Source organism: Artibeus jamaicensis, unplaced genomic scaffold, assembly GCF_021234435.1.
Source record: "Artibeus jamaicensis isolate MK-2021 breed Jamaican fruit bat unplaced genomic scaffold, CSHL_Jam_final contig_3126, whole genome shotgun sequence".
In the NCBI taxonomy this organism is placed as follows: Eukaryota; Metazoa; Chordata; class Mammalia; order Chiroptera; family Phyllostomidae; genus Artibeus; species Artibeus jamaicensis.
The window spans coordinates 7,040,384-7,065,702 of record NW_026521723.1 but is presented as its reverse complement, the minus strand read 5'-3'; the positions used below and the strand labels follow the sequence as shown (position 1 = coordinate 7,065,702).

General features: G+C 39.7%; 1 protein-coding gene and 1 pseudogene across 1 annotated transcript in view; both read left to right on the top strand.

The window, feature by feature from the left end:
• Positions 1–1,373: 1,373 nt before the first annotated feature.
• The window catches only part of MORC1 (MORC family CW-type zinc finger 1), a 154,328-nt gene continuing 130,382 nt past the window's right edge, over positions 1,374–25,319 (top strand). The window contains exons 1-4 of the mRNA XM_053663122.1: positions 1,374–1,438; positions 4,895–4,948; positions 8,747–8,781; positions 22,799–22,867. Of these exons, the coding sequence (XP_053519097.1) occupies positions 1,374–1,438; positions 4,895–4,948; positions 8,747–8,781; positions 22,799–22,867 (223 nt within the window). The remainder of the gene's footprint in view (positions 1,439–4,894; positions 4,949–8,746; positions 8,782–22,798; positions 22,868–25,319) is intronic.
• On the top strand, positions 12,616–21,500 carry LOC119051898 (mitochondrial-processing peptidase subunit beta-like; annotated as a pseudogene).

Below are 25,319 nucleotides of genomic sequence, written 5' to 3'. Positions count from 1 at the left end.
GGCCTTTTACTGGGTTCTAACACACAAGAATACAAGGCGGCAAGGATCAAACAGTAGATAACATTTCAAAGAAATCTGAGGGCTTAGTATGCGTCAGAGTCTGTCAGGAACAGAGTTTTAGGGTTTTCTGCTCGAACCCTTAACATATGAATGAAAGCACTCTTAGCAGAGCAGATTTCACAGGTTTATCAGGAAGTCTTTGTGATGCTAGATTTTTCCCCAGGACACACTCTAGCAAGGCAAAGGGCTGCACCCCTCCCCATCAGGTATTCAGGCTTGAGGGGATTAGAGCCAGGAAGCACTTCTCCCAGAGGACATGGGCACTCGGGCTTTGTCAAAGTTAGAGGGGGTGAGAGTCCATTGCTCTTTGTTGCAGCCCCCTGAGTCCTTCCATGAAGGCCTCCCAAGTGATGGAGTCTGGCTTAGGTTGCCCCCCACTGTGAGGGGTCTTACCCATCATTGACTTCTGACCAAGCTTTGGGGGCAGGGAGAGGAAACTGAGGCAGTTTGCTACCAGAGACAGGCTTTGTCTCCTGTGGCTGGCATTCCAGAGGTTGTCCCTCGCCCTTAGCCACAAGGGGTAGAGATACAATTCCTAGAACCAGGCAGAGTGGTCTACAACACCTGACCTTGTCATACAGATTCTTTTTACTTTTTAAAAAAATTAACAATTACAGTTGACATACAATATATTAGTTGCAGGTATATAACATAGTGATTCAACATTTATATAATTTACAAAGTGATCACCCCATAAATTCTAGTACCTATGTGACCTCCAACATAGGTATGACAATATTATTGACTATATTGTCTATGCTGTATTTTACATCCCTGTGACTAGTTTTATAACTGCTAATTTGTACTTCTTAATCCCTTCCCCCTTTCACCCCTCCCCACCTCCTTTGCCATCTGGCAACCATCAGTTTGTTCTTTGAATCTATGAGTTTGTTCCTGCTCCCCAACCCCAATTTGTCACATTCTTTGTGTGTGTGTTTGAGCACATGTGTGTAATCATTTCTGACCAAATGCTAACCCCAACCTTGAGCTCCATTTCCCAGTTGGGGAATGAAAGGATAACAACACGAATCTCAATTCCGAAAGAGGACCTTGGCTCAGATGTCTCATTTGACCAAAAAGTGGATCCAAGAGCAGCAACAACTCGGACCTTGCCAGCCATCGGCCTACAGCACAGAGTGAGCTTCTACTTCCGCCGCCAGGGGTAGCGTGAGTTCTCCTGGCAAGTTTCCGGGAGAGGGCGTGGGTGTGCGCGTGGGCGTGGGCGTGGGCGTGGGCGTCGGCCGGGCCTCGGCGAACAGCTTCGGGGCTGGACATTCCTCTCTTTTTGGGCTGCGCTGGTCGCATTGGAGGACATGGGTGACAAGTATGCTAGTCTGCGGCGGGCCCAGCTGCATCTGGATTTCATCCATGCCAACTCGTGAGTGACTCGCTGAGCAGGGGAGGGTCTCATAGTGAAAAGTTTGGTGTATCTAGTGAAATAGCTGATTTGAAGGGGAAAAAAAAGCCAACTTGGTATCACTGACTTATGGAAATTATTTATTTATTTAAAATTGCTTATATTAAAAAAGAACGATAAAAGTGTTAAAGATACATATTCGGGGCCAGACCAACCTCCCCCTTTCCCCCCATTGACACTAAGTGGTAGGGATAACTGCTACTGAACAAAACTGTGTATTGCAGGCCAGCGGAACCCTCATTCCACCCAAGTGGACTGTCTCTAGTGATTTCCCTGCCCAGTGTACTGACATTTTAGAGATGAGAGTTGCCTCCAGAGGACAATTTGTAGTTATTGATTCCAGCCTCTGTGGCCCCCAGAGGCTTTCCAAAAACGTAACCTTTCTGAGGATAGAATTCTCACATTCTAGTTATTACAGAGGCACTCTTCTGTGTCAGGTCTGGCTGCCTTTTGGCTATTGATGAAACGTTATTTCAGATGCTCAGATTGCTGAGGGAGATAACAGAAGTTTCCTCATCCATCTGTAATTTCCAACACAGCAGCACATAGAAGCTAGTGCTGGGTAATTCACAGTGGTGGTTTTTTTTTTTTTTTTGGACGGGGGCAGGTATCGTTTAGTAATTTGGATTTACTAAAAGTACTGATATGAGGCAGCAGTTTTTAACCTTTCTCATCTCATGGCACACCTCACCTAATTATTAAAATTCTGTAGCACACCAAGAAATATATATTTTCTGCCAATCTGACAAAACATTGCTATCATTTTAATTCATTCACAGTGGATGGCTATTGTTGTGTGGGCCGTTGTCATTTTTTAATTTGACAGTCTAAGGGAAAAGAGCTCAGTGCCCCTGACTAAAGAGTCAGGCAGTGTATATTTTAAAAGGTGTTGTGGCAACACTGGTTGAAATTGCTTATGTAAGGGATGTAAAAGATTTGAAACCATAGAAAAGTATAGAGGAAACCGGGGAAGCTGGCCTTGCTGTGTGGGACAGTGCCGTTTTCACAGAAAATAGAGTAAAGCAAGCAATATTCAGCAGATTTAGTTTTTATTTCTCTGTTGTGGAGAATAATTCAAAATGGAAGGAATGGGACAGATAATTAAGAGTTAACAGAGGTGAAAGACAAGTGAAGAAATAGCAATTTTGAGTTCAGTTTTAGAAACATTTTAAACTGAGCGCTGGTAGGACTGTGAACTTCATCTTGGGAAGGAAGGTTGCAGAGCCTTAGTTTCGTTGAGTTTCTGCAAGTCTTACTGCCTTCCACCCTCTGCTTCCTCCAAACGTCTCCATTGTCAGTTTGGTAACTAAATAACAAAAGCGACAGCAACTGAGAAGGGGAAGCAACTGAGAAGGGGAAGCAACTGAGAACTGAAGTGGGGCTGGAACGAAATAGATACATGATTGGCATCTTCTCACCTCCCCTAGCTAGTAAAAACAGAAATGCTTTTTATTTTTCCCTTGCTTCACTGCCCCCACCATGCTCCTCTCAAGAACCAATCCATCGTCAGCAAGTCATCGTCGTGGTCTGTCTAAGTAGGTCTCGAATTTGTCCATTCTGCTTCATCTCCACTATCACCAGCTGGTCCAGACCACTGCCATCTCCCTTCTGGACTCCTCCATGTAGCCTCGAAACTGGATTCTGTGCTTCCCGTTCTTCCTCCCCTATGGTCCATTTTCCTGAAGCTGTCAGTGGGAGCTTTTAACAAAGCAAACCAGACATGTCCCTATTCTTAAAACACTACAGTGGTTTCCAGGTGCATGTAAACCGAGTATAGCCCTGAACCATAACCCGGCCATCCCACATCTCAATGTGATCTCCCATTTCACCGTAGCCACAGCAGATTGGTCTCCTTGGCTCTTTTCTGCTTCAAGGACTTTGCACCTTCTGCTCATGCTGGAGAGTTTCCACTCTGGCTCTGAGAAGGACCAAGTTCTCCTCATCCTTCAGGACTCCATTTAATGCTTTCTATCAAGAGGGTCTCTTGCTGACTCATGCCTTCTCCATACCAGCATCTTTTCCCCTCCTGCCTTCCTTCACGGCACCTAATCACATCATCATCATCTTAATGAGTTTGCTGACTTGTGTGTTTTCCATATCCCCCGCTAGCTTGAGCTCCCAAAGGGTAAAAACCATGTTCCCCCACACTGCCACATGACAGGCAGACAGTAAAATCTTTTCAGTGAAATCGTACAGAAACTTGTATAGCATTTATTTTTGTCAGAGCGATTGCAATGACTTTCCTGAAGGATTGTTTGAATTTTTGTCTATCCAATCATGTGTTTTAAATTTAATAGAAACATTTGTAGTTTAAAAGCTGCTTTTGTAATGTGTATCACCTACACTTCTCTTTTGCTTTACTTGAGATTTTTACATATTAGCTTTCTTTTGGGTGAAGAACACCTTTTTGCAACAGTGGTATTCAGTAGTTTTTTTTTTAATTACAAACTCGAAATCAGACTTGAGTCAAGAAAGCCCTCGTTGGCACGTGTTTAAAGTTTAAAATTCCATAAAAATGATGGTATGTATTTTTTAAAAGTCTTCAGCCAACCTGTTGTCCTGTTGGCCTAAGGTATTAAAATCTCAGACATTGCAGATGATCCTTCCTTTTGTACAGATGAGCAGATTTTTTTTGATAAAGGGTGTCTATCGCTTTGCCTCATCTTTACTAAATATAAAAAGAAAACTGCATGCTGACTCTCCCCTTAATGCTGAGATAAAGTTGCTGGTTGAAATATCCACATCAGGAAATGAAAAGCAAGTGTGAGACCCTGAAGGCATTCTGATTTCACCCACAGATGACTATTCAGCCTTCAGAGTGTGAATCAAGATGGCTGTGTGGTGTGTCCTGTTATCCAGGACCTGGCACGAGGGGGTGGGGACAGAGCGACTGCAGTAATTTGCCAGGTTGTTTAAGGAGCAGGCTTTTCAGAGGTGAAAGGTTCTACAGAACCATATAGATTATGGAGGCACACAGAGTGTCCTGCCAGTCCCCGCAGTTGGAATCTGAGGGTCTTTGTGTGGGCCAGGGTTTTTTGATCATGATTTTTCAGAAATAATTTGGCCTTAAAAATTACATATATAGTTTTAATGAAAAACTATTTGAAAAAAAACTTGAGCGAGTGTTTACAAAGCAGTTTCAAATGTCAGCATTTGCTCTAAGGGCAGTGAGGCCCGTGAAGTCTTCCTTTCATCAGGCGTAAAAAAGCTGTTTGGGCAACTGCGTTCCCAGCCCTGGCTTTGTAATGAAATGCATCTACTTCCGAATCCTGAGGGTGCTGAGAAAGATGTTTGTGGAATAACTCAGGAATCGATTATCTGCCTGGATCTGGAGAACATTTGTCTGCAACTTTCTTGAAACTTACACTGGTTCCGGAGTTAGCTTAACTTTGGCTTTCCCTCTGTCGTTTTCATCAGCACCACGCACAGTTTCCTGTTTGGAGCGCTGGCGGAGTTGCTGGACAATGCGAGGTAAGGCTTGTCCTTGAACAAAGGTGATTGCGGGAACTTCGTGACGTGAATCAGGTCTTGTTATCATTAAAGATAAAAAGATAATGTTGTCTTTTCCCACCTGCAGTATTTTATGAATTGATTTTCTATAAAAACAGTAGTTTTATAGAAAAAGAACAAGTGAAAGGAGGAAGTTGTTCATATTTATCCGTTTTGTATTTATGATCAAACTTGAAATTCAGGTAAATTGGATGTCTGTTTCTGTTTTAGTAATGATGTCATGGCAGATAATCATTTAATGTTTTTGAGTTATGTGTCAGCATATACTGGGTACCAAGAATTTAGATTTGCACTTGGGCATTTATTAAAGTCTGCATCAAAGCAAATTTCATAGTGAAAGAGAAAATAGATAACTGGTATTGCTCTCCTACTGTGTATCAGACCTTGTTTACAGCATCCTATGGATGGATATTAGCATATTCGTCTTTGCAACAACACTTTGAAGTGGTGGTAATTACCCCAGTTCTACAGATGTGGAAGGTGATGCACAGAAGTGAGATGACTTGATCAGGGTCATGCAATTGCTATTTGGCAGAGCTAGAATTCAAATTTAGGCTGTCTGGCTGCAGAACTACTCTACCTCATTTTACTGTTTCTGACAAAGGCACTACTGTTTAAATGAATCCCTTTAACAATTCAAGTCCCACTAAAGTGTATCTGTGGGAGCTTGTGAAGGAGTCAGTTTTTCAGCTAATTGATTATGGCACTTGATTTTTTATATATTTGTGTTTTTCTATGACTAGATTTTACTTGCTTCTTCTGCAGAAAGCAATCGACCCAGGTAGTGGTAGACGGTTGTTAGATTAGGGATCTCAGTAAAGAGACCTAAATTCCCTGACACAGCTTTATGAATGGATTTCAGCTGTTTGCACCCATCCCCCATTTTTGGCCTGGGAAGGGAGATGCCTGAGTGTAAAGGCAGGGTGTGTTCAGGTAACCAGCCATCCAGAGCTTTCTACCCTGCAGGGCCCTGCACTAAGTAAAAGGTTACTAGCTCATCCTTATATGAAACTCTCGGTAGAACTAATGGAATTATAGTTATCAGAAAGGGAGGGAAGAGGAGAAAAAGAATAAAGTTGATTGGTTAGGAGAGTCCTGAACTCAATTTAGAGGGAGCAGACAGGGATGGGGCCAAGACTCATGAACATTCGGTTAGTCTTTCTCTCTCTGCAGGAGGTAAGGGGTTTGCAGCTATTTGCTACTGCCCACAGCTCTGAAGCAAAGCTCCTTTTGTATCCATTAGTCCTTTGTCCTACTGAATGTCCATTTGCAGCAACTTGATATCTGTAGCTCTGAAAGAACACATCTCAACTTTGGCGTTTGTTACTCTGAAAGAATGCATTTGTCTGTTTTGCCGACTGTCTTCTCTTCTGAAGTTGTCTCACTCATTCATTCAACAATGGAGGGCAGGTAAAATCAGAATGTAGAACAGAACAATGGGAACAGTTTACATAGCAGAGGGTGATTGAGTGGTTGGCAAAGAAAGATTGACTTCAGACTCAGGGTGTAAGAGAAATGTGACCAATAAAGCAATTCTAGTCCTGGTTGAGTGGCTCAGTTGTTTGCAGGGTCACCCAGACACCAAAAGGTTGTGGGTTTGATCCCCAGTCAGGGCACGCACAGGAGGCAACCAACAGATGTTTCTCTCTCATGTCTATGTCTCTCTCTCTCTCTCTCAAATCATTAAATATATATGCAGCCCCTGACCAAGTCTGGCCTGTCTCACGTTTGTTTGGTTCAAACAAACCATAATGATAGTCCACACAGTGTTTATAAAGAAAAGAAAGAAAGGAAGGAATGGTTTTCGAAGTTTAAGAAATAGGAGGTGCCGTATAAAAAATCTGGGTACCCCGAATCTGTTTACAAGTAGCAACCTTGAGGCGACCATTCCTCAGCGGGATTGGGGAGTAGCAGATGCTCTTTTGGGACCAGCCTGTGCCTTCAGCTTTGCCATTCCCAGTGACCGTGCAGCCAGTCTGAGCTCAGCTCCTCTGTCTTCAGTGGACACTTGACTTTGCCACCACTACTTAGGTGCTAGTATTTGACGTCCAATGGAGCTGTTTTATAGACTTCAAGATGCTCAGTGGGTCTTATAAGGAAGGCCTTTATATAGTCCTGGTGTTATTAAAAATTATTTTATATCATTTTATTCAAGGTTTTGATGATTTCCTGTAGTTGTCAAAATTAGAACTGGAAGATATTAAAGGAAGGCTGTAAAAAGAAAGGAAAAATAAGTGGCCGTACAGGAAGGCGTGGTGAGGAGCCTCTCCAAATCCAGCAGCTGTTCAGAGAGAAATTCACCAGGGCTAAATTACAAAGTCTATGATACAAGGTCTTAATATGACGTAAAGGTGAATCATTGTTCTGTGTCTTGTGCCCATGGAATTTCTGTCTGAGGAAACTGTTTCTCTGAAAACTTTCAGTTCAGTGGCATTTATCGAGCACCTATTGTATACATGGTACTTTGTAAAATGTATGATTATATAACGGAAATAATGATACCTAACTTTCGTGTGATTTTGTAAGGATTAGAAGAGAACCCTTCTAATATTCTAAATAAAAATAGTTCAAAAACACTTCATTCACTGCTTACCTGACACATAGAAATTGTGCAAGAAATGGCAGTGCTACCATCAGAATTTTTATGTAGGAGGAGCTTAGAGAAATAATTGGTTAGAGAAAGGAGCTAAGGGGCTAACTTTGAAACCAGGCATGTGTAACAATTCAGTGTACACATTCAGTTTTATATGGGGTAGTTTGGGGTTTGGATTGTTGGAAATTTGGGGAGAGACCCAGGTTTTCCCATAGGACTTGACTGGCTGTTTTCTATTATTCTGAGCATCTTTTTAGGTCCTATTCCACATCTAAGACATTATTTCTCATTGTTTTTCTCTTTTTTTCTCATACCTTAATACTAAAGCCAGATTCTTTTGGCTCTTTCTCCTTTCCTTTTGAAATTTGTATTTAAAAAATGCACAAATAATATCTGTGAATTGTAGAAAAGTAAGAAAAAATAAAAGAGAAACCCACCCAGCAAACTTATAACATAGAGTGGGGTTCAGCCTACTCCTTGTAGCAGGCCAGATAGGAAGTATTTTCACCTCTGTGGGCTACACGTTCTCTGCTGAAACTACTCAATGCTGCCCCTGTTGTGTGAAGGCAGCCATGGGCAATATGTCAATCAAGGGAGGGGCTGTGTTCCAGTTATTTACAAAAACAGTTGGTGGGCCAGATTTGGCCCATTGGCTGTATAGTTTTCCCAATCTCTGCCTCACAGAACACCACTGTGAACATTTTCATTTCTTTCATTACAGGTGTGCACATGGATACTATATATGTTTTTTAAAATGTGTTTATACAGTACACTATTGCTTAATAATTTGGTTTTTCTTTTTAATAAAAAAATTAAAATATATCATGAAAACTGTGCTCTGACTTCTGGATTTTTCTCCGATCAGTTTTTAAAAATATTTGTGTCTATTTCGTTAAGCTTTTTGTGAAACTACCATTAATTCCTATTTTTTAATGTTCTGAGTTTCAGGCTTGGTAATATTCTCAAATTATGAGTGATCGTAGGTTTTAGTATATAAATGCAGAGTGAAACGTTTTTGTAATTAGCTTGTTCCTGAAGCAATTTAAGTGAATTTCTTCATTGTTTGTCGCATGATAATAGGTTATACTTCACATAAGCAATTCAGACTAATGTAATTTTAAAACTAATTTCACATTGAAACAATGATATTTTTATATCGTTTCCAGAGATGCAGGGGCTGCAAGACTTGATGTGTTTTCAGGTGAGCAGATTCGCTTTCTTTTTCATCTTTTTTTCTTCTAATGAGAGAGCCTGAACTTGTTTTGCTTTTATTTTATTTCATGAAATCCATCTTTATTTCATTCCATAGATCTTTAATGCAGTCTAAGTGCTTGGTGACCACAGTGACCCTGTGGGTTGCCAGGTTGAGAAGAATGCACTGCAAGAGAGACATTGTTCACCTGTTAGAGGCCCATTTACAAAATTAGCTCTTTCGGGGTTTTGTGAAAGCATCAGCGATTTGGAGCAGTCTGTCTGCTATGAGAGAACACTTTCATTTTTAAAAACATATTAACCTAACAAGTATTTTAATTAAGTAGACATCATACTCAACTTGTCACAGTTTTAAAATGCACAAATGAATGTGCAGTGTGGATGTTTGAGTATTGTAAGATTCACACCAAATATGTTTTCTTCATTGACTTCATTTTTAGTCACCTAGCATTTATTACACTTATCAGTTCATGCCATTACAATGTGATGCCAGTGATCTTAGGTGAGCCACCCAGTCCTATAGTTAACACTACCTAGGGAAACACGCATGTTGTTAAAACTGACCCTCATCCCCAATTCTGTCCTATTGCCTGAAAGTATTGGCTGTTGGTCACAGGTGAGAGAATATGATCTGTGATGTAAATCCATACCTGTATTTAAAAAACAACTCATTTCAATTCAATTTTCTAAGTATTTGAGATCCTCTGCATTTGAGTGCTTTGGGTTCACAAGGGAGAGAGGTCTGATGAAACATTATAAGTGACAGTATTCTTCCCTTTCTGCTCTCCAAGTTCTGAAAAGTGAGAAATGCAGGAGACTTTCTTTGTTGCTGATAAGTGCCAGGTTGGAGTATGGAGCTTAGTGTGAGAGAGCTAGCAGACTCGATGGAACCCCACCGCTGGAGTCAGGCGTCCCCTCAGAGCTGCGGTACCAGGAGGAGAGGGTGAGGACCTCCTGCCTCCGCAGGCAGCTCACTCCTAAGAAGGGGCAGGAGACAGCTGAGCGGAGCCTCCCCAAATTACCAGTCAGATGAGGAGCTCACTACTACAAGGGAGAAGTGAGTCCAGGGACTAAAAAGGGCCTCTTTAGTGATACTCATGGAACTCCACTCCACATAGAAGGAAACAGCTGTAGTGGAGAAGTCATCTTCCCTTATCTACCCAGTTACATTGAGTAAAATAGAGTAAGTGGCTCTTGCCCAGGAGGGAGTTGGAGAATGGTGGGAACAGAGAAAGAATGCCTCACGTTGAAGAGCTAGGACTGGAAATATGGATGTGATTTGTGTCAAGTAACATAGGAAGAAAAGAATATTCCTATCTGAGGCATTACTGTGAGAAGAAGAATAGCGTTAGACTAGGTTCATTCATTTATTCAGTAACAATTATTAAGGGCCTATCGTGAACAAGCCAAGTAATTATTCTAGGTGCCGAGGGTAGAGTGTTGAGCAAGATGTTTGATTAAGCCAGCGTCTCATGCAGCATTGCCTTCTAAGGGAGGGAGACAGTGAAGAAATGAGCAAGTACATAAAGCTTACCAGACAGTGGTAAGTGCTGAAAGGAAAAAAATTAAATATACTGTGAAAGAAAAGGAAGACAAATTATAAAGAAAACATTCACTATAGGCCCCTGGTAACATGGTAACATGGAAGGATTAGGAAAGCTTCCTAGAGAAAATCTTAAATGAAGTGAAGACCTAAATAGGCCTTGGACTGGCAAGTCAAAGATGGGAAGGGCAAAAAAGTTCTGTGCATAGTGGCTTCAATCTGGAGAGACCCTAGAACACCGACATACTTGTAAAGTCTTTGAGATGTTCAAGATTTAGTTTAAGGGTATTATTTGTGTGGAAGTAGAAGATTGCAGTATGGGTGGGGGAGGGGGCAACTAGAGATGGGCTTGGAGAGTATATTAGCCAGAGATCTTCAGAGAAAGAGAGCTAGTAAAAGATAGAAACTCCTCTCTAAATATAATATGTATATATAATACATATGTATATATACATGTATTATATGTATATAGTTTACATATACATTGCATATTTATAGAATTATTATATATACATATATGTGTGTATATATATAAGTTCAATATATATATATTTGGCTTACATAATTGTGAGGCCAGCAAGTCTGAAATCTGTAGGGCAGCTGGCAGGCTGGATATGCAGATATTGCTGTCTGGGGTTCTAAATCTTCAGGGAAGACCAGCAACCTGAAACTCATGTAGAGTTTCTGTATCATATTTTTGAGGTATAAAATTGCTCCTCCTTTGCAAAACCTTAGTCTTTGCTTTTAAGATCTTCAATTGATTGGATGATGCTCATCCACATTATCAAGGGCAATCTGCTTTAATTATAGTAAACTGATGGTAAATGTTAATTGTATGCACAAGTACTTGCATAGCAACATCTAGTGTTTGATCGAATGACTGGGCACCACAGCTTAGCCAGGTTGACACATAAAATTAACTATTGTAGAGAGGTTTGAGGGCCAGGTTGTAAAAGGTAAGTGAGATTTGTTAACCGGTTTGGATTTTATCCTGTGGGCAGTCGGAGCAGGAGAGTAGTGCAATGCACTGGCTGTGGGCTGTGTGCATGCTCTGATTTTAGGGGGAGTTAAGAGTTAGGGAGATGCTGCTGTAACCCAGAGAAGAGATGATGGTTTCCTGAACTAAAACAGTGTAGTGGGGATGGAGAAAGTGGCCAAATCTGAGAGACATTAGGGAGGTGGCATTGAGGGGACTTGTCTGTGAATGAATGGGCTGAGGAGGTGGTGAACTTGCTCATCCAGAGGTTCTGACTCAGTCAGATGAAGCTCAATGGCAGGGTGGTGCCATTCGTGGAATGGAAAGCACTGGCAGGAGGAGTAAATCAGATGATGGAGAGCTGGTGCAGTTTGTTTGGACATGCATATTAAGAGGTAATGAAAATCTATTTGAAATACATAGTTATAAGGAATTCAAATAAGGCCAAGCTTTAGGGTGGGTAGTAGGGGAATATTAAAATTTAAGACTATGGTCGTCTGCATTCCTCATTGGGATTTATAGAAAAAGTAAGTACTGTATGTGCATCTTGGGAATTCTGAGTCTTTCCCACTTATTCGCTGAAAAAATGCCCTTTGTGCAACCTCCTTTCATGAGAACTGTATATCGAGGGCTACAAAATCAATTCTTAAAACTATGCAGAACTTCCTGGTGCTTGGATCAGGAAGTGTCAGGCTGCCAATTGGATTGGCTGCCAATTCTTATAAACATTAGGATACTTGGGGGTGGGGCTTTTATTCCTGAACCCTATCCAAGACCAATTCATTGAGAATATTTGCAGATGATTTGAATGTGCAGTCAAGATCAAGAATTACTGCATTTTGCAAAGAACTCAACAAGAGTTGAACTCCCCTAGCTGAATGGCAGAGAAATGCCAGTGTTAGTAGGAGGGAGGGCTGAACAGAGCAAATGTTTAAAGGGTATTGGAGGAGAGAAATATTCTGACATAGAAGTTGAGGTAAGCCAACCAGAGGACCACACAGAGAGAAAAAACTGGGCAACTGAGATGGTAGGGAAGACCCAAAAGGTTTGAGGGCAGGAAGTGAGTTAGAGAATGTGGGGGGTATAAATGGGCATTTGACCACAAAATTATGAAGCCAGAAATCTTAGGTATGTTTATTGTATATTTACTCATGGATTATCTTGAATATTATTGAATTTTTAACACATCACAAAGAGGGGACCACTGCACACACAGATGACTTAACAAACGTGCTAGAAATGAATCCACAGGAATTGAATGAGCAAATCAGTGGCTGCATAGGGGTGAGTGAGAGTGATGGGACATAGAGGGGCAGAGGGGGATATCTTTAAAACGGATATGAGCAAACATCTGGGGGGGATGTGTGTATTCATTACTTTGATTGTAGTGATACTTTAATGCATATTATATGTATAAGCTACTTCTCAATAAAGCTGTTACAAAAAAAAGATGTGCTGGAACTCATACATGGATGTCAAAATTACTGTCAGGACCAGATTATACACTGTGTTAAAATTAGTCTTATTACCGTTAGTAACATCTTTAAATTTTTTAAATTTCATTTGCTTTCCCCCCATTACCATTTATTCCTGTTATTCCCCACAATCAGCACAGCATTGTCCATCTACTTGAGTCCTTTAATTTCCATTTTGCTCCATCCCTCCACCCCAAACCTTCTTTCCCTCACCCCGTGGTTCTCAGCCTGCTCTCTATGAGTCTGTCTCTATTTTAGTTGCTGATTTAGATTGTTCATTAGTTTCCACATATGAGTGAAGTCATGGTGTTTGTCTTTCTCTGACTGGCTTATTTCACTTAGTATAATATTCTCCAGGTCCATTCATGCTGTCACAAAGGGTAAAATTTTCTTCTTTTTTATGACTGAGTAGTATCCCATTGTGTAAATGTCCCATAGTTGTTTTACCCACTCATCCTACTGATAGACACTTGGGCTGCTTCAATATCTTGGATATTGTAAATAACTCTATAAGAACATAGGGGTGTTTATGTTCTTTCAAATTGGTGTTTTGAGTTGCTTTGGATATATTCTCACAGTTGGGATTGCTGGGTCAAACGATACATATGTTTACATTTTTTTGAGTTAACTCTGTACTGCTTTCCACAGTGGCTGCACCTATCTGCATTCCCACCAACAGCACAAAAGCATTCATTCCTCTTATTCCACATCCTTGACAGTGCTTGTTGTTTGTAGGTTAATTGATGATAGCCACGCTTATCTGTGTGAGGTGATGTCTCATTGTGGTTTTAACTTGCTGTTCTCTGATGATTAGTGATGTTGAGCATCTTTTCATATGTGTATTGGCCAACTGCATGTCCTTTTGGGAGAAGCGTCTGTTCAGGTCCTTTGCCCATTTTTTAATTAGGTGGTTTGTTTTTTGGTGTTGAGTTTTGTAAATTCTTTATAAATTTTAGATATTAACTCCTTATGAGATGTATCAGAATATGTTTTAGTGGGTTGTCTTTTATTTTTTTCATTTGCTGTGCAATATTTTTTTCCTTTGTTGTGCAAAACCTTTTTAGTTTGATGTACTCGCATTTCTTTATTTTTACATTTCCCTTGCCTGAGAAGATATATATATTTTTTTCTACTAGGATTTTTATGGCTTGGGGGTCTAATGTTTGTTTTTAATCCATTTTGAATTTATTCTTGTTTGTAGCCTAAAAAGTTGGTCTACTCTCATTTTTCTGCATGTATCTGTCCAATTTTCTCAGTGCCATTTATTGAATAAACTATCTTTAGCCTATTGAATGTGCTTACTTCCTGTCAAAAATTAATGGATATAAAGGCATGGATTTATTTCTGGGCTCTCTGTTCCATTGAAATGTATGTTTTTATGCCTGTACCAAGATCTTTTGATTACTGTGGCCTTATAGTATAGTTTGGTGTTAGGTAGTGTGATTCCTCCAACTTTGTTCTTCTCTCTCAAGATCACTGTTGCTATTTGGGGTCTTTTATGGTTCCATATAAATTTTTGAAATATTTGTTCTAGTTCTATAAAATACATCATTGGAATCTTGATAAGAATTGCATTGACCCTGGCTGGTGTAGCTTAGTGGATTGAGCGCGGGCCTGGGAACCAAAAAACCATGGTTCGATTTCCAGTCAGGGCATATGCCTGGGCTTCAGACCAGTTCCCAGCAGGGGACGCACAAGAGGCAACCATACATTGATATTTCTCTCCTTCTCTCCTTCCCTTCCCCTCTAAAGATAAATAAATAAAATCTAAAAAAAAAGAATTGCATTGAATCTATAGATTGCTTTGGGTAGCATGGACAACTTGATGATGTTAATTATTCCTATCCATGAACATGATATGTACTTCCACTTATTAGTACCTTAAATGTCTTACAATTTTCCAAGGGCAGGTCATTTACTTCCTTGGTTAGATTTATTCCTAGGTATTTTATTCTTTTTGGAGCAATTATGAGTGAGGTTGTTTTCTTAGTGTCCCTATCTAATAGGTCATTATTGGGATATACAAATTCAACTGATTTCTGGATATTAATTTAGTATCCTGCTATTTTACTGAATTCATTGATACCTCCTAGTAGTTCCTTGGTGGCATCTTTAGGGGTCTATACAAACAGTATCTTGTCTGCGATAATGACAGTTTTACTTTCTCCTTTCCAATTTGGATGCCTTTTATTTCTTCTTTTTGTCTGATTGCTATGGCTAGGACCTCCAGTATTATGTGGAATACGAGAGGTGAAAGCAGATATCCTCTATCTTGTTCCCAGTGTTCAAGGGAACACTTGTAGTTTTGTCTGTTCAGTATAATGTTGGCAGTAGTTTGTCATATATGGCCTTTATTATGTTTAGTTATGTTCCCTCTATTCTTACATTGCTGAGAGTGTTCATTGTAAATGGGTGTTGGATCTTATCAAATGCTTTTTCTACATCTATTTATATGATCATGTGTTTTTTTGCTTCATTTTATTTATGTGGCGAATCACATTTTTTGATTTGCAAATGCTGTACCAACCCTATATTCCCAGAATAAATACCACTTATTTACACATATGGTATATGATCTTTTTGATACATTACTGGATTCAGTTTGCTAATATTTTGTGAAAGATTTTAACATCTATGTTCATCAGAGATACTGGCCTATAATTTTCTTTTTTTGTAGTGTCTTTATACTGTTTTGGAATTAGGATAATGCTGGCCTTTTAGGGAGCTTGGCAGCCTTCCCTCCTCTTGAATTTTTTGAACTAATTTGAAAAGGTGAGGTGTTCTTCTCAGAATGTTTGGTAAAATTCACATGTGAAGCCATCCGATTGAGGGTGTTTGTTGGCAGTTTTTTTGATTACTGCTTTAATTTCACTAGGTGTAATCTGTCTGTTCAGAGTCTCTAATTTTTCCTGATTTAGTTTTGGAAGATTGTGTGTTTCTAGTAATTTATCCATTTCATCCTGGTTGTCTAGTTAGTTGGCATATAATTGTTCATAATATTTTCTTACAGTCGTTTGTATCTTCTTGATGTTAGTTGTTATTTCTTCTCTTTCATTTCTGATTTTATTTATTTGGGCCTTTTTTTTTCCTTGATGAGCCTGGTTAAAGGTTTGGCAGTCTTATTTATTTCTTAAAGAAGCAACTTTTGGATTCATTGACCTTTTGTATCATTTTTTTAGATTCTATTTCATTTATTTCTGCTCTGATCTTTATTATTTCCTTTTGTACCCATGTAGGGATTTGCTCATTGTTCTTTTTCAAGTTCTTTTAAGTGTGAAGTTAGATTGTTTATTTGAGCTTTTTCTTGTTTTTTGAGATAGACTTGTAATGCTATGAATTTCCCTCTTAGGATTCCTTTCCGATGTCCCACACATTTTGGATTGTTTTGTCCTCATTTTCATTTGTTTCAAGGTATTTTTTTCATTTCTTCCTTGAGCTCATTGTTGACTCATTCATAATTTAATACTATGTTATTTAGCTTCCATGTCTTCGCATGTTTTTCAGTGTCTTTGTGATTGATTTCTAGTTCATAGCATTCTGGTCAGAGAAGATACTTGAATATGATTTCCATCTTCTTAAATTTATGGAGACTTGTTTTTTGTCCTAACATGTGATCTATACTAGAATATGTTCCATGTGTACCTGAGAAGTATGCATATTCTGTTGCTTTGGTGTGAAGTGCTCTGAAGACAACAATTAAATCCATTGGATCTAGTGTGCAGTTTATGGCTGCTGTCTCCTTGTTGATTTTCTGTGTGGAAGATCTATCCATTGAAGTCAATGGGATGTTAAAATCCCTGACAATAACTGTATTTCTGTTGATCTCTCCCTTATGTCCATCAAGATATGCTTCACATATGTAGGTGCTCCTATATTGGGTGCGTAGATGTTTACTAAAGTTATATCCTTTTGCCGGATTGCTCCTGGTATGATTATGTAGTCTACTTCTTTGTTTTTTACTACAGTGTTGGTTTTAAAGTCTATCTTGTTGGAAATAAATGTTGGTACACCAACTCTTTTTCTTTTCATTTGTGTGAACTATCTTCCTCCACCCCTTTACTTTTAGTCTGTGTGTATCTTTTGATCTGAGGTGGGTCTTTTGGAGGCAACATATTTATGGGTCTTATTTTCTTTTCTATTCAGCTACCCTCTTTTTTGGTTAAAGCATTCAAACCACTTACATTTATGGTGATTATTGACAGAAACATAGGTAGTGTCATTTTATTGTTAGACTATTTTACTTCTGTTTTTTTCTTTCTCTTCTTAAAGCAAGCCCTTTAACATTTGTTGCAGTACTGGTTTGGTGTTAACCAACTCCTTTAGCTTTTTCTTGTCTCAAAAGCTCCTTATTTCTCCTTCAGTTTTAAATGATAGCCTTGCTGGGTAAAGTAACCTTGGTTGTAGATCCATGCTTTTTATCACCTTGAATATTTTATGCCACTCCTTTCTGGCCTGAAATGTTTTTTTTAAAAAATTTTATTTAGTTATTTTTCAAGTACAGTTTTTTGTCTATTTTTCCCATCCCAGCCTCCCCCGCCCCTTGCTCCCCACCTCCCTCCCATTTCCACCCCCCTTAGTTCTCGTCCCTGTGTCCTTCCTATTTGTTCCTCCAAATCCCTCCCCCATTTTCCCCTTAACTTCCCTTCCTTCTCCCCTCTGATCACTATCCCCTTGTTCTCTATTTCAGTGTCTTTGTTTTTTGTTTTTTTTTTCCTGCTTGCTTGTTTGTTTTGTTGTTTAGCTTCCTGTTAAAGGTGAGATCATATGGTATTTGTCTTTCAACCCCTGGCTTATTTCACTCAGCATAATGCTTTCCAGTTCCATCCATGTTGTTGCAAAGGGTAGTAGCTCCTTCTTTCTCTCTGCGGCTTAGAATTCCATTGTGAATATGTACCACAATTTTTGGATCCATTCATTTACTGATGGGCACCTAGGTTGCTTCCAACTCTTGGCTATTGTAAATTGTGCTGCTATGAACATTGTGGTGCATAGGTTCTTTGATATTGATGTTTTAGGATTCTTAGGATATAATCCCAACAGTGGAATTGCTGGGTCAAAAGGCAGGTCGATTTTTATTTTTCTGAGAAAAATCCATACTGTTTTCCATAATGGTTGTACCAGTCTGCAATCCCACCAACAGTGAACTAAGGACCCCTTTTCCCCACAACCCCTCCAACATTTGTTGTTTGTCTGAAATGTTTTTTTATTTTTCTTTTAAATTATTTTATTGTTGTTCGAGTACAGTTGTCTGCATTTAGCCCTCACCACTCCCCACCACCCTAGTCATCCCACTCCCTCCCCTGATTCTACCCCTCTCCTTGATTTTGTCCATGTGTCCTTTATAGTTGTTCCTGAAAATGCTTCTTCTTTCTCCCCTCATAATCCTCTTCCACCTTTCCTCTGGTTACTGTCAAATTGTTTTTTTTAAATTTTGATGTCTCTGGTTATATTTTGCTTGCTTGTTTGTTTTGTTGATTAGGTTCCACTTAGAGGTGAGGTCATATGCTATTTGTCTTTCACTCCCTGGCTTATTTCACTCAGCATAATGCTCTCCAGTTCCATCCATGCTATTATGAAGGGTAGGAAATCTCTCTTTCTTCTGCTGCATAGTATTCCATTGTGTAAATGTGCCATTCTTTTTTGATCCATTTATTTGCTGATGGGCACTTAGGTTGCTTCCAGCATATGGCTATTGTAAATTGTGCTGCTGTGAACATTGGGGTGCATAGGTTCTTTTGGATTGGTGTTGTAGGGTTCTTGGCATTATCATGAAAAGATGCTCAGCATCACTAGCCATTAGAGAGATGCAAATTAAAACCATGATGAGATACTACTTCACACCTGTGAGAATGGCCATCATAAACAATCAACAAACAAGTGTTGGAGAGGATGTGGAGAAAAGGGAACCCTAGTGCACTGTTGGTGGGATTGCAGACTGGTGCAGCCACTGTGAAATGTTTCTGCTGAGTAATCAGATGCCAGTTTAATTGGCGCTCCCTTGTAGATAACTATCTGCTTTTCTCTTGCAGTTTTTAAGATCCTCTCCTTGTCTCTTAGCTTTGCCATTTTAATTATGATGTGTCTTTGTGTAGCCCCCTTTGGGTCCATTTTGGGGACTCTCTGTGCTTCCTGGACATTTTTTTTTTCATTCACCACAGTAGGGAAGTTTTCAGTAATTATTTCTTCAAATAGGTTCTTGATCCCTCACTTGCTCTCTTTTCCTTCTGGTATTCCCATGATGTGGATGTTATTATGCTTCATGTTGTCATAAATGTATCCTTAAGTTCTCCTCATTTTTTTAGTTCTTTTTTTTCTTTTTGCTGCTCTGCTTGTATGTCTTTTTTTTTTACCTTGTCTTTCAATTTGCTCATTCAATCCTCTGCTTCATCTAACCTACAGGTTATTCCTTCTTGTGTATTTTTTATTTCTTATATTGCATTCTTTTTATCTGACTTGTCCTTTTTTATGGTCTGTATGCTTTTTTAAATGCTGTTGAACATCCTTATAATCATTACTCTAAACTCCTCGTCTGATAAATTGGTCGTATGTATTTCCTTTAGTTTTTCTTTTGGAGAATACTCTTGTTCTTTCATTTGGGGCCTGCTTCTTTGTACTTGCATTTTGGGTGCTGCTTTGTACTTGTTTCTATGTATTTGTTAGATCTGCCCAGACTTTGGTGTGGTGTACGTCAGACGCTGCCTGTGACTGCCCTGGGCCACTTGTCGGGGTTATCAGCAGTCCACGGCTTGTAGCTTCTACTGCTGGGTCTGGGTGTGTGCACAAAGAACTGAGCCGTGCACAATGGCCTGCTTTTACCAGCACCAATCCCAGAGGGAGTTCAGCTAATGTCTCAGAGCTCCTAGAGAATCGCCTTTACTATTAGATTTAATCACTGTGATTGCCTTCCCCTGCACTCAGCAGCCAGGCTTAAGCTCCACAGGGTGGGGCAAGAGGGACTTCTGTGGGTGGGGCTATTGCTGCCCCTCAGGCTGATGGCACGTGGAAGGAAGTACTGTTCCTGAGAGAGGTGGTTTCTGCCCTATGGGGAATGACTCAGCACAGGGATCCTGCCTGGTGGCTGATCTGTCAGTTCTCTCCCCAGAGCCACCAACCTCAGACTCGCCTTATGAATCTCTGGTCCACTCTGCCCTCTCCTGGAGTCCAGGGTAAGCGGGTAGAAATGAAATTTTGTGCGTTGGCCCTTTTAAGAGTCTCTCTCCATCCTTAGCCAGTACTCCCTGACAGACAGAAACCCTGTGGCTTGTCACAGCTGGTTGTTATTTGGGATCCTTTCTTAGTTCTGGTGCTCTAGGTTGGGATGTTCAACTTGGAGTTTAGACCCCACACTTCTCAGGGTGAACCCCACAGCAGCTGAAATATCCCTCTAGACCTTCAGCTGCCTCCTGTGGGAGCCCAGCCAGCCTTCACCCACCTCCACACTTTCTACCAGTCTCGTGGTGGTGAGGTGGTTTATTCTGTCTGTCCTGGTTATAAGGCTTCTCTCCAGCTAGTGTTCAGTTTGTAATTCAGGATGATTTTTCTTTAGTTTAGTTGTAATTCCAGTTTGGTCCTGGAAGAAGGTTAGTGTAGCTTCCACATACCCTGCTGCCATCTTGTTCTCCTTTAAATTTTTGTAAACAAGCAATTAATATTATGTAACTCAATGCTGTTACTTAGTCATCAAAATTGATTCCCGATGACTTAGCTGTTTTCAAAAATCACCTGAATCTTCAGGAGGAAAATATTTGCTGCCACTAAGAAGCTCAAGAAATTGAACTTGAATGTGGAATAATACTTAGATGTAGGAAGTTGAAACCAATTTGTGAGAAGTTGTTTTTTAGTATCTTCAGGCCATAGCTTATCAAAATACTGTACTTAAATGGACAATTTTAGGACCATCTTAAAATGTAAAATTTATAAGTTGGAAAGCCTTAGAGGATTATATAACCACATATTATAAAGGGCCAAAGATAGTACTTGCTACTGCTAGAGGAATTTCCTATGATGAACTACTCAAGTTATCAAAGTTTCATTTTGGAGACTCTTGGCCCACATACAAAGCAGAAGTACCAGCTCTGGCTCACTGCAAATTCCCAGGAAGTGAGATTTGAGTGGGAGGTGGCAAGATTCCTTTGACACACTTTGCAATAGCTGTTGGTTGGGCATATCTAGATACAATATGTCGCATGTTTGCAAACACACTGATTGGCAGCTGTAATCACTCTTTTGGAGGAGGAATGAATTTATCTAGTGAGCTGGCCCAGCTTACCTGTCATGGCAACTTCTGCCATAGCTTCCAGTTTTTCAATACTTCTTACACATCTACAGGATTATGGGGAATGTATATGGTTTGTAAACCAGCCACCATTGCAGACATGCTACATGCTGTTCAAAAAGAGTGGATGTGACTCTGTGCCATTGTCACTGAAAGTGAAGTTGTGTGAGCCAAAAACCTGAAAACAAACATGTTGCAACTGAATGTTTCTACTCCAATTTGTGAAGATACTGGTGAGCAAGGGTTACACTGTGATAGAAGAAATCCCATTCCTCTGCTTGAAGTAAGTAAGAGTTAAAGCTGTGAATCTGAGAAAGTCTGAGAAGTGTGTACCAAATATATTTATGATAAGAGTCCTGCTAATGCTGCTGGTGGTCCCACTGGGCAACTTCCAGATTTTACCTTGATTCACAGTAATATGTCCTGGCTTCATGATTAAAATGCTCCTAATCAAAACATTTTAAACATCTGTATTTATAGAACTAACATGGATTGGCAAGACCTAAGCTATTAATCTCTAGAGAAAAAAATAAAATTGAATATACATACTTGGAAATTTGAATGAAATACTGTGTCAGAGTTTCAAAGGATGAGACTACCACAGTGAATTGTAGATCTCTGAGAAATTATGCTGGGAAAGCATACTTTCAAATCATCACTATAATTTTTTTTATTGTCGTTCAAGTACAGTTGTCTCTGTTTCACCCCTCCCCCCATCCCATGCCCACCTCCCACTCTCAGTCCTATCCCCCTTTGGCTTTGTCCATGTGTCCCTTACACATGCTCCTGAAAAACCTTCCCCCTCTTCCCCACCTTAGCCCCTCCCCTCTCCCCTCTGGTTACTGTCAGTTTGTTCTTCATTTTAAGAATGAAAATTTGTAAAGTATTTTCAGTTTTACTATGAAAATAGACACACAACGAAGGTTGTCTAAGTCATTTTTTGGCTCTACTTGCATTCAGTACTTGCTCTTTATTATCTTCTTTGCTTTTACCATCTTGAAAAGTTCCTAGGAAGGGAGAAAGTTGTTATTTAATATTGGTAGACATTTCTAGTGTTTGGTTTAAATATGTAAACCATGCAAATTGGATAAATCTGTAACTAAAGACACTACTGAAAAGGTCGATTTTACTAACAGCCAGAGGTCTGAGAGTTTCAAAGACTCATCGTTTCTTTGTAATGGTGGTCCCATGACCACTGTGGTATTGAAATAAGTAAAAATCTGTACACTGAAAACATCCACAGCAACAATGACAAAAGAAGCATGCTCAAATGGCTGTTGTAGGAATTAGCTACTTGGAAGAGAGCTTGATGAATTTAAAAAGAATGGCCTGGATTGACTTTAGAATTGGAGCTTTGGTGGAAAGGTTGATAAGTTTGCATAGAGGGGTCCTAGGGTCACATCACCATCTACCCTTCTTCCCTCCCACGGGAAGGAAATACATAGAATCTAAAGGACCAGTCAAATTCTAGAGCTGGGCATGTCATTTTGTATAGATTATTTCTTAATGTATAGGTGGTTTACATGATTTCAGAGTCTTTTTTGGTCTTGATTGTTTTCTCCTGGCAATTTCTTGTGAAATTGTAGTCAGATTGGTTTTCTGAGCTCTGTCATTGTGCCACAACTCTGTCACTCAGTGGGTGCATTTGAGGAGGACAAATAATTACGTGAGCAGCATGACTTTCTGATGAACAAATTAAGCCCAATATTTATTAGTAATAACTGCTTTCTCTTGCAGTGGATGATGAAAATCTGCAGGGTGGATTCATGTTGTGCTTCCTGGATGATGGATGTGGAATGAGCCCTCGTAAGTTAATTATCTTGATACCTAACCGGCTGTTGGAGGAAACAGTCTGAAAACCCATAAAATAAATAAAAGCAAATTGAGCTAGCTGTGCAAAAGCAGGTATGGAACTATTAGGGAAAATAAACCCCAGTGTTGACATATTGAACTTTTTAGTTTAAATATTTCGACGGACAGAGTAAATTAATTGCAACCATCTAAACTGGGACAGAAAGTGAATGTAAATAAATATTGCCAGAAAGATGAAAGGCAGAAGTTACCTGATTACTTGTACAAAAAAACATCTGGGTATAAATGGAATACAAATAGCTACTGGTTGGATTCTGAGGTCGTTTTTTAGACCATCCTTCTGGTATTGCTTGTAAGAACCCTGAGGCAATTTCCAATGCCTTTAGGCAATTTAAAGTTTTCTGCTTAACCTTGAGGCAGAGGTCACCCCTCCTTGTTTCTAGCAGTTTTTGATTTTTCTTTGTGGGTTCAAAGGGTTAGTTGATTCAATTGAATGTACCCATCATAATGAATACCTCTACAGTACATTTCATGAATTATCTTTGTATCTTCAAGGCTAGCAAAAAGCCAGCACAAAGTAGGTGCATAATACCTCTTTGCTGTGGAGTTGGAATGTTATTTATTTGCTCCAATGAGGGCTTTGAGTTATTTGGGCTAGCTTAACCCTGAGTTCTTTTTTTAAAATGATATTTTATTGATTATGTTATTACAGTTGTCCCCCCACCATTGTTCATGTCCTTGGGTCATGCATATAAATTATTTGACTACTACAGGGGTGTCCAAACTTTTGGTAATTCTGGGCCACATTGGAAGAAGAGTTGTTTTAGGTCACATATTAAATATACTGCAACATGTAATCAAAAAAATCTTGTAATGTTTTAAGTAAATTTACATATTTTCGTTGGGCCCCATTCATATCTATACTGGGCCATATGTGGCCCACTGGCTGTGGGTTTGGAAGCCCTGCTCCATTTCCTACTCTGTGCTCTACATTCCTGTGGCTGTTCTGCACCTACCTATTTGTACTTCTTCATTCCTTCACCTCTTCACCCATTCCCCTCCTCCATCTCTCATCTGGCAACCATCTGGTAACTAACTTCTTTTCTCTTGCTGCTTTTAAGAGTCTCTTTTTATCTTAAACCCTTGGCTTTTTCATTATGATGTGCCTTGGAGTAGGCCTCTTTGCATCCATTGTAATCGGGTCTCTCTATGCTTCCTGGACTTGTATGCCTATTTCCTTCACCAGATTAAAGGAGTTTTCTTCCACTAAGTTTTTAGATAGATTTCCAATTTCTTGCTTTTTCTTTTCTCCTTCTGGTACCCCTATGGGGTGAATGTTGGACCTCTTGAAGTTGTCCCAGAAGCTGTTTTTACTATCTTTGTTTTTTTGTGTTCTTTTTTCTTCTTATTCTCGGTGGTTGTTTTTGCCTCCTTATGTTCTAAATCATTAATTTGATTCTTGGTTCCGTCCACTGTACTGCTGTTTCCTTGTAAATTATTCTTTAGTGCAATTAGTATATCCTTTGTTTCTGACTGGATCTTTTTTTATGCTTCTTTGTATCCTTATGCTCACTAAGTTTCTCATAGGAGTGTTCTGGTCAGTTCCACACCAGAGGAAAGTGTGCTCTTTTGTGCTGATAGAAGCTGAGAATGCACAGTGCAGAAGTTACTGTCTTCTGAGTCTCAGAAGCTCCTCCTTGGTCTGAATAGTCAAGATAATTTATTAGGAAGTTTAGAAATGTTCAAGGATCCTGCTCAGTTCTTGTTCTGACTTTGTATAGATAATTTTGATTTTTTTCCAGGTCATTTTGATTAAAAAGCATATGATCCCGCCTGTAAGTGAAACTTAATCAACAAAACAAACAAGCAGGCAAAACACAAACAGAGACATTGAAATAAAGAACAAAATGACAGTAACCAGAGGGGAGGGAGGAGAGGGATAATAGGGGATAATAGGGGATAATAGGGAAAAGGCCATCGAGGAACATGTATGAAGGACGAAAGAACAAAACCAAAAGGGGTGGGCTTGAGGGCAGGAGGTGGGGAGGGGTGGGGTGGGGGGCATGGTGGGGTGAAAATGGAGACAGCTTTCCTTGAACAATAATAAAAAATAGATTATTGGTTCCTTATTATTTAACTAAATAAGAGAGCAGAGTTTGTGAGAAAAACATGCTGAAAAAGCAGTTTTATTTTTCACTTCTAGGCTTTATGTTAAGTTCACTTTCCTGAATTCTTTTTTTTTTAATTGTTGTTTAAGTTCAGTTGTCTCCATTTTCACCCCACCTCAGCTCCCAGCCCTACCCATCCCCGCCTCCTTCCCTCAAAACTATACCCTTGGCTTTGTCCATGTGTCCTTTATACATGTTCCTTGATGGCCCTTCCCTTATTTTCCCCCAATATTCCTCTCTGCCCTTCCCTTTGGTTACTGTCAGTTTGTTCTTCAATT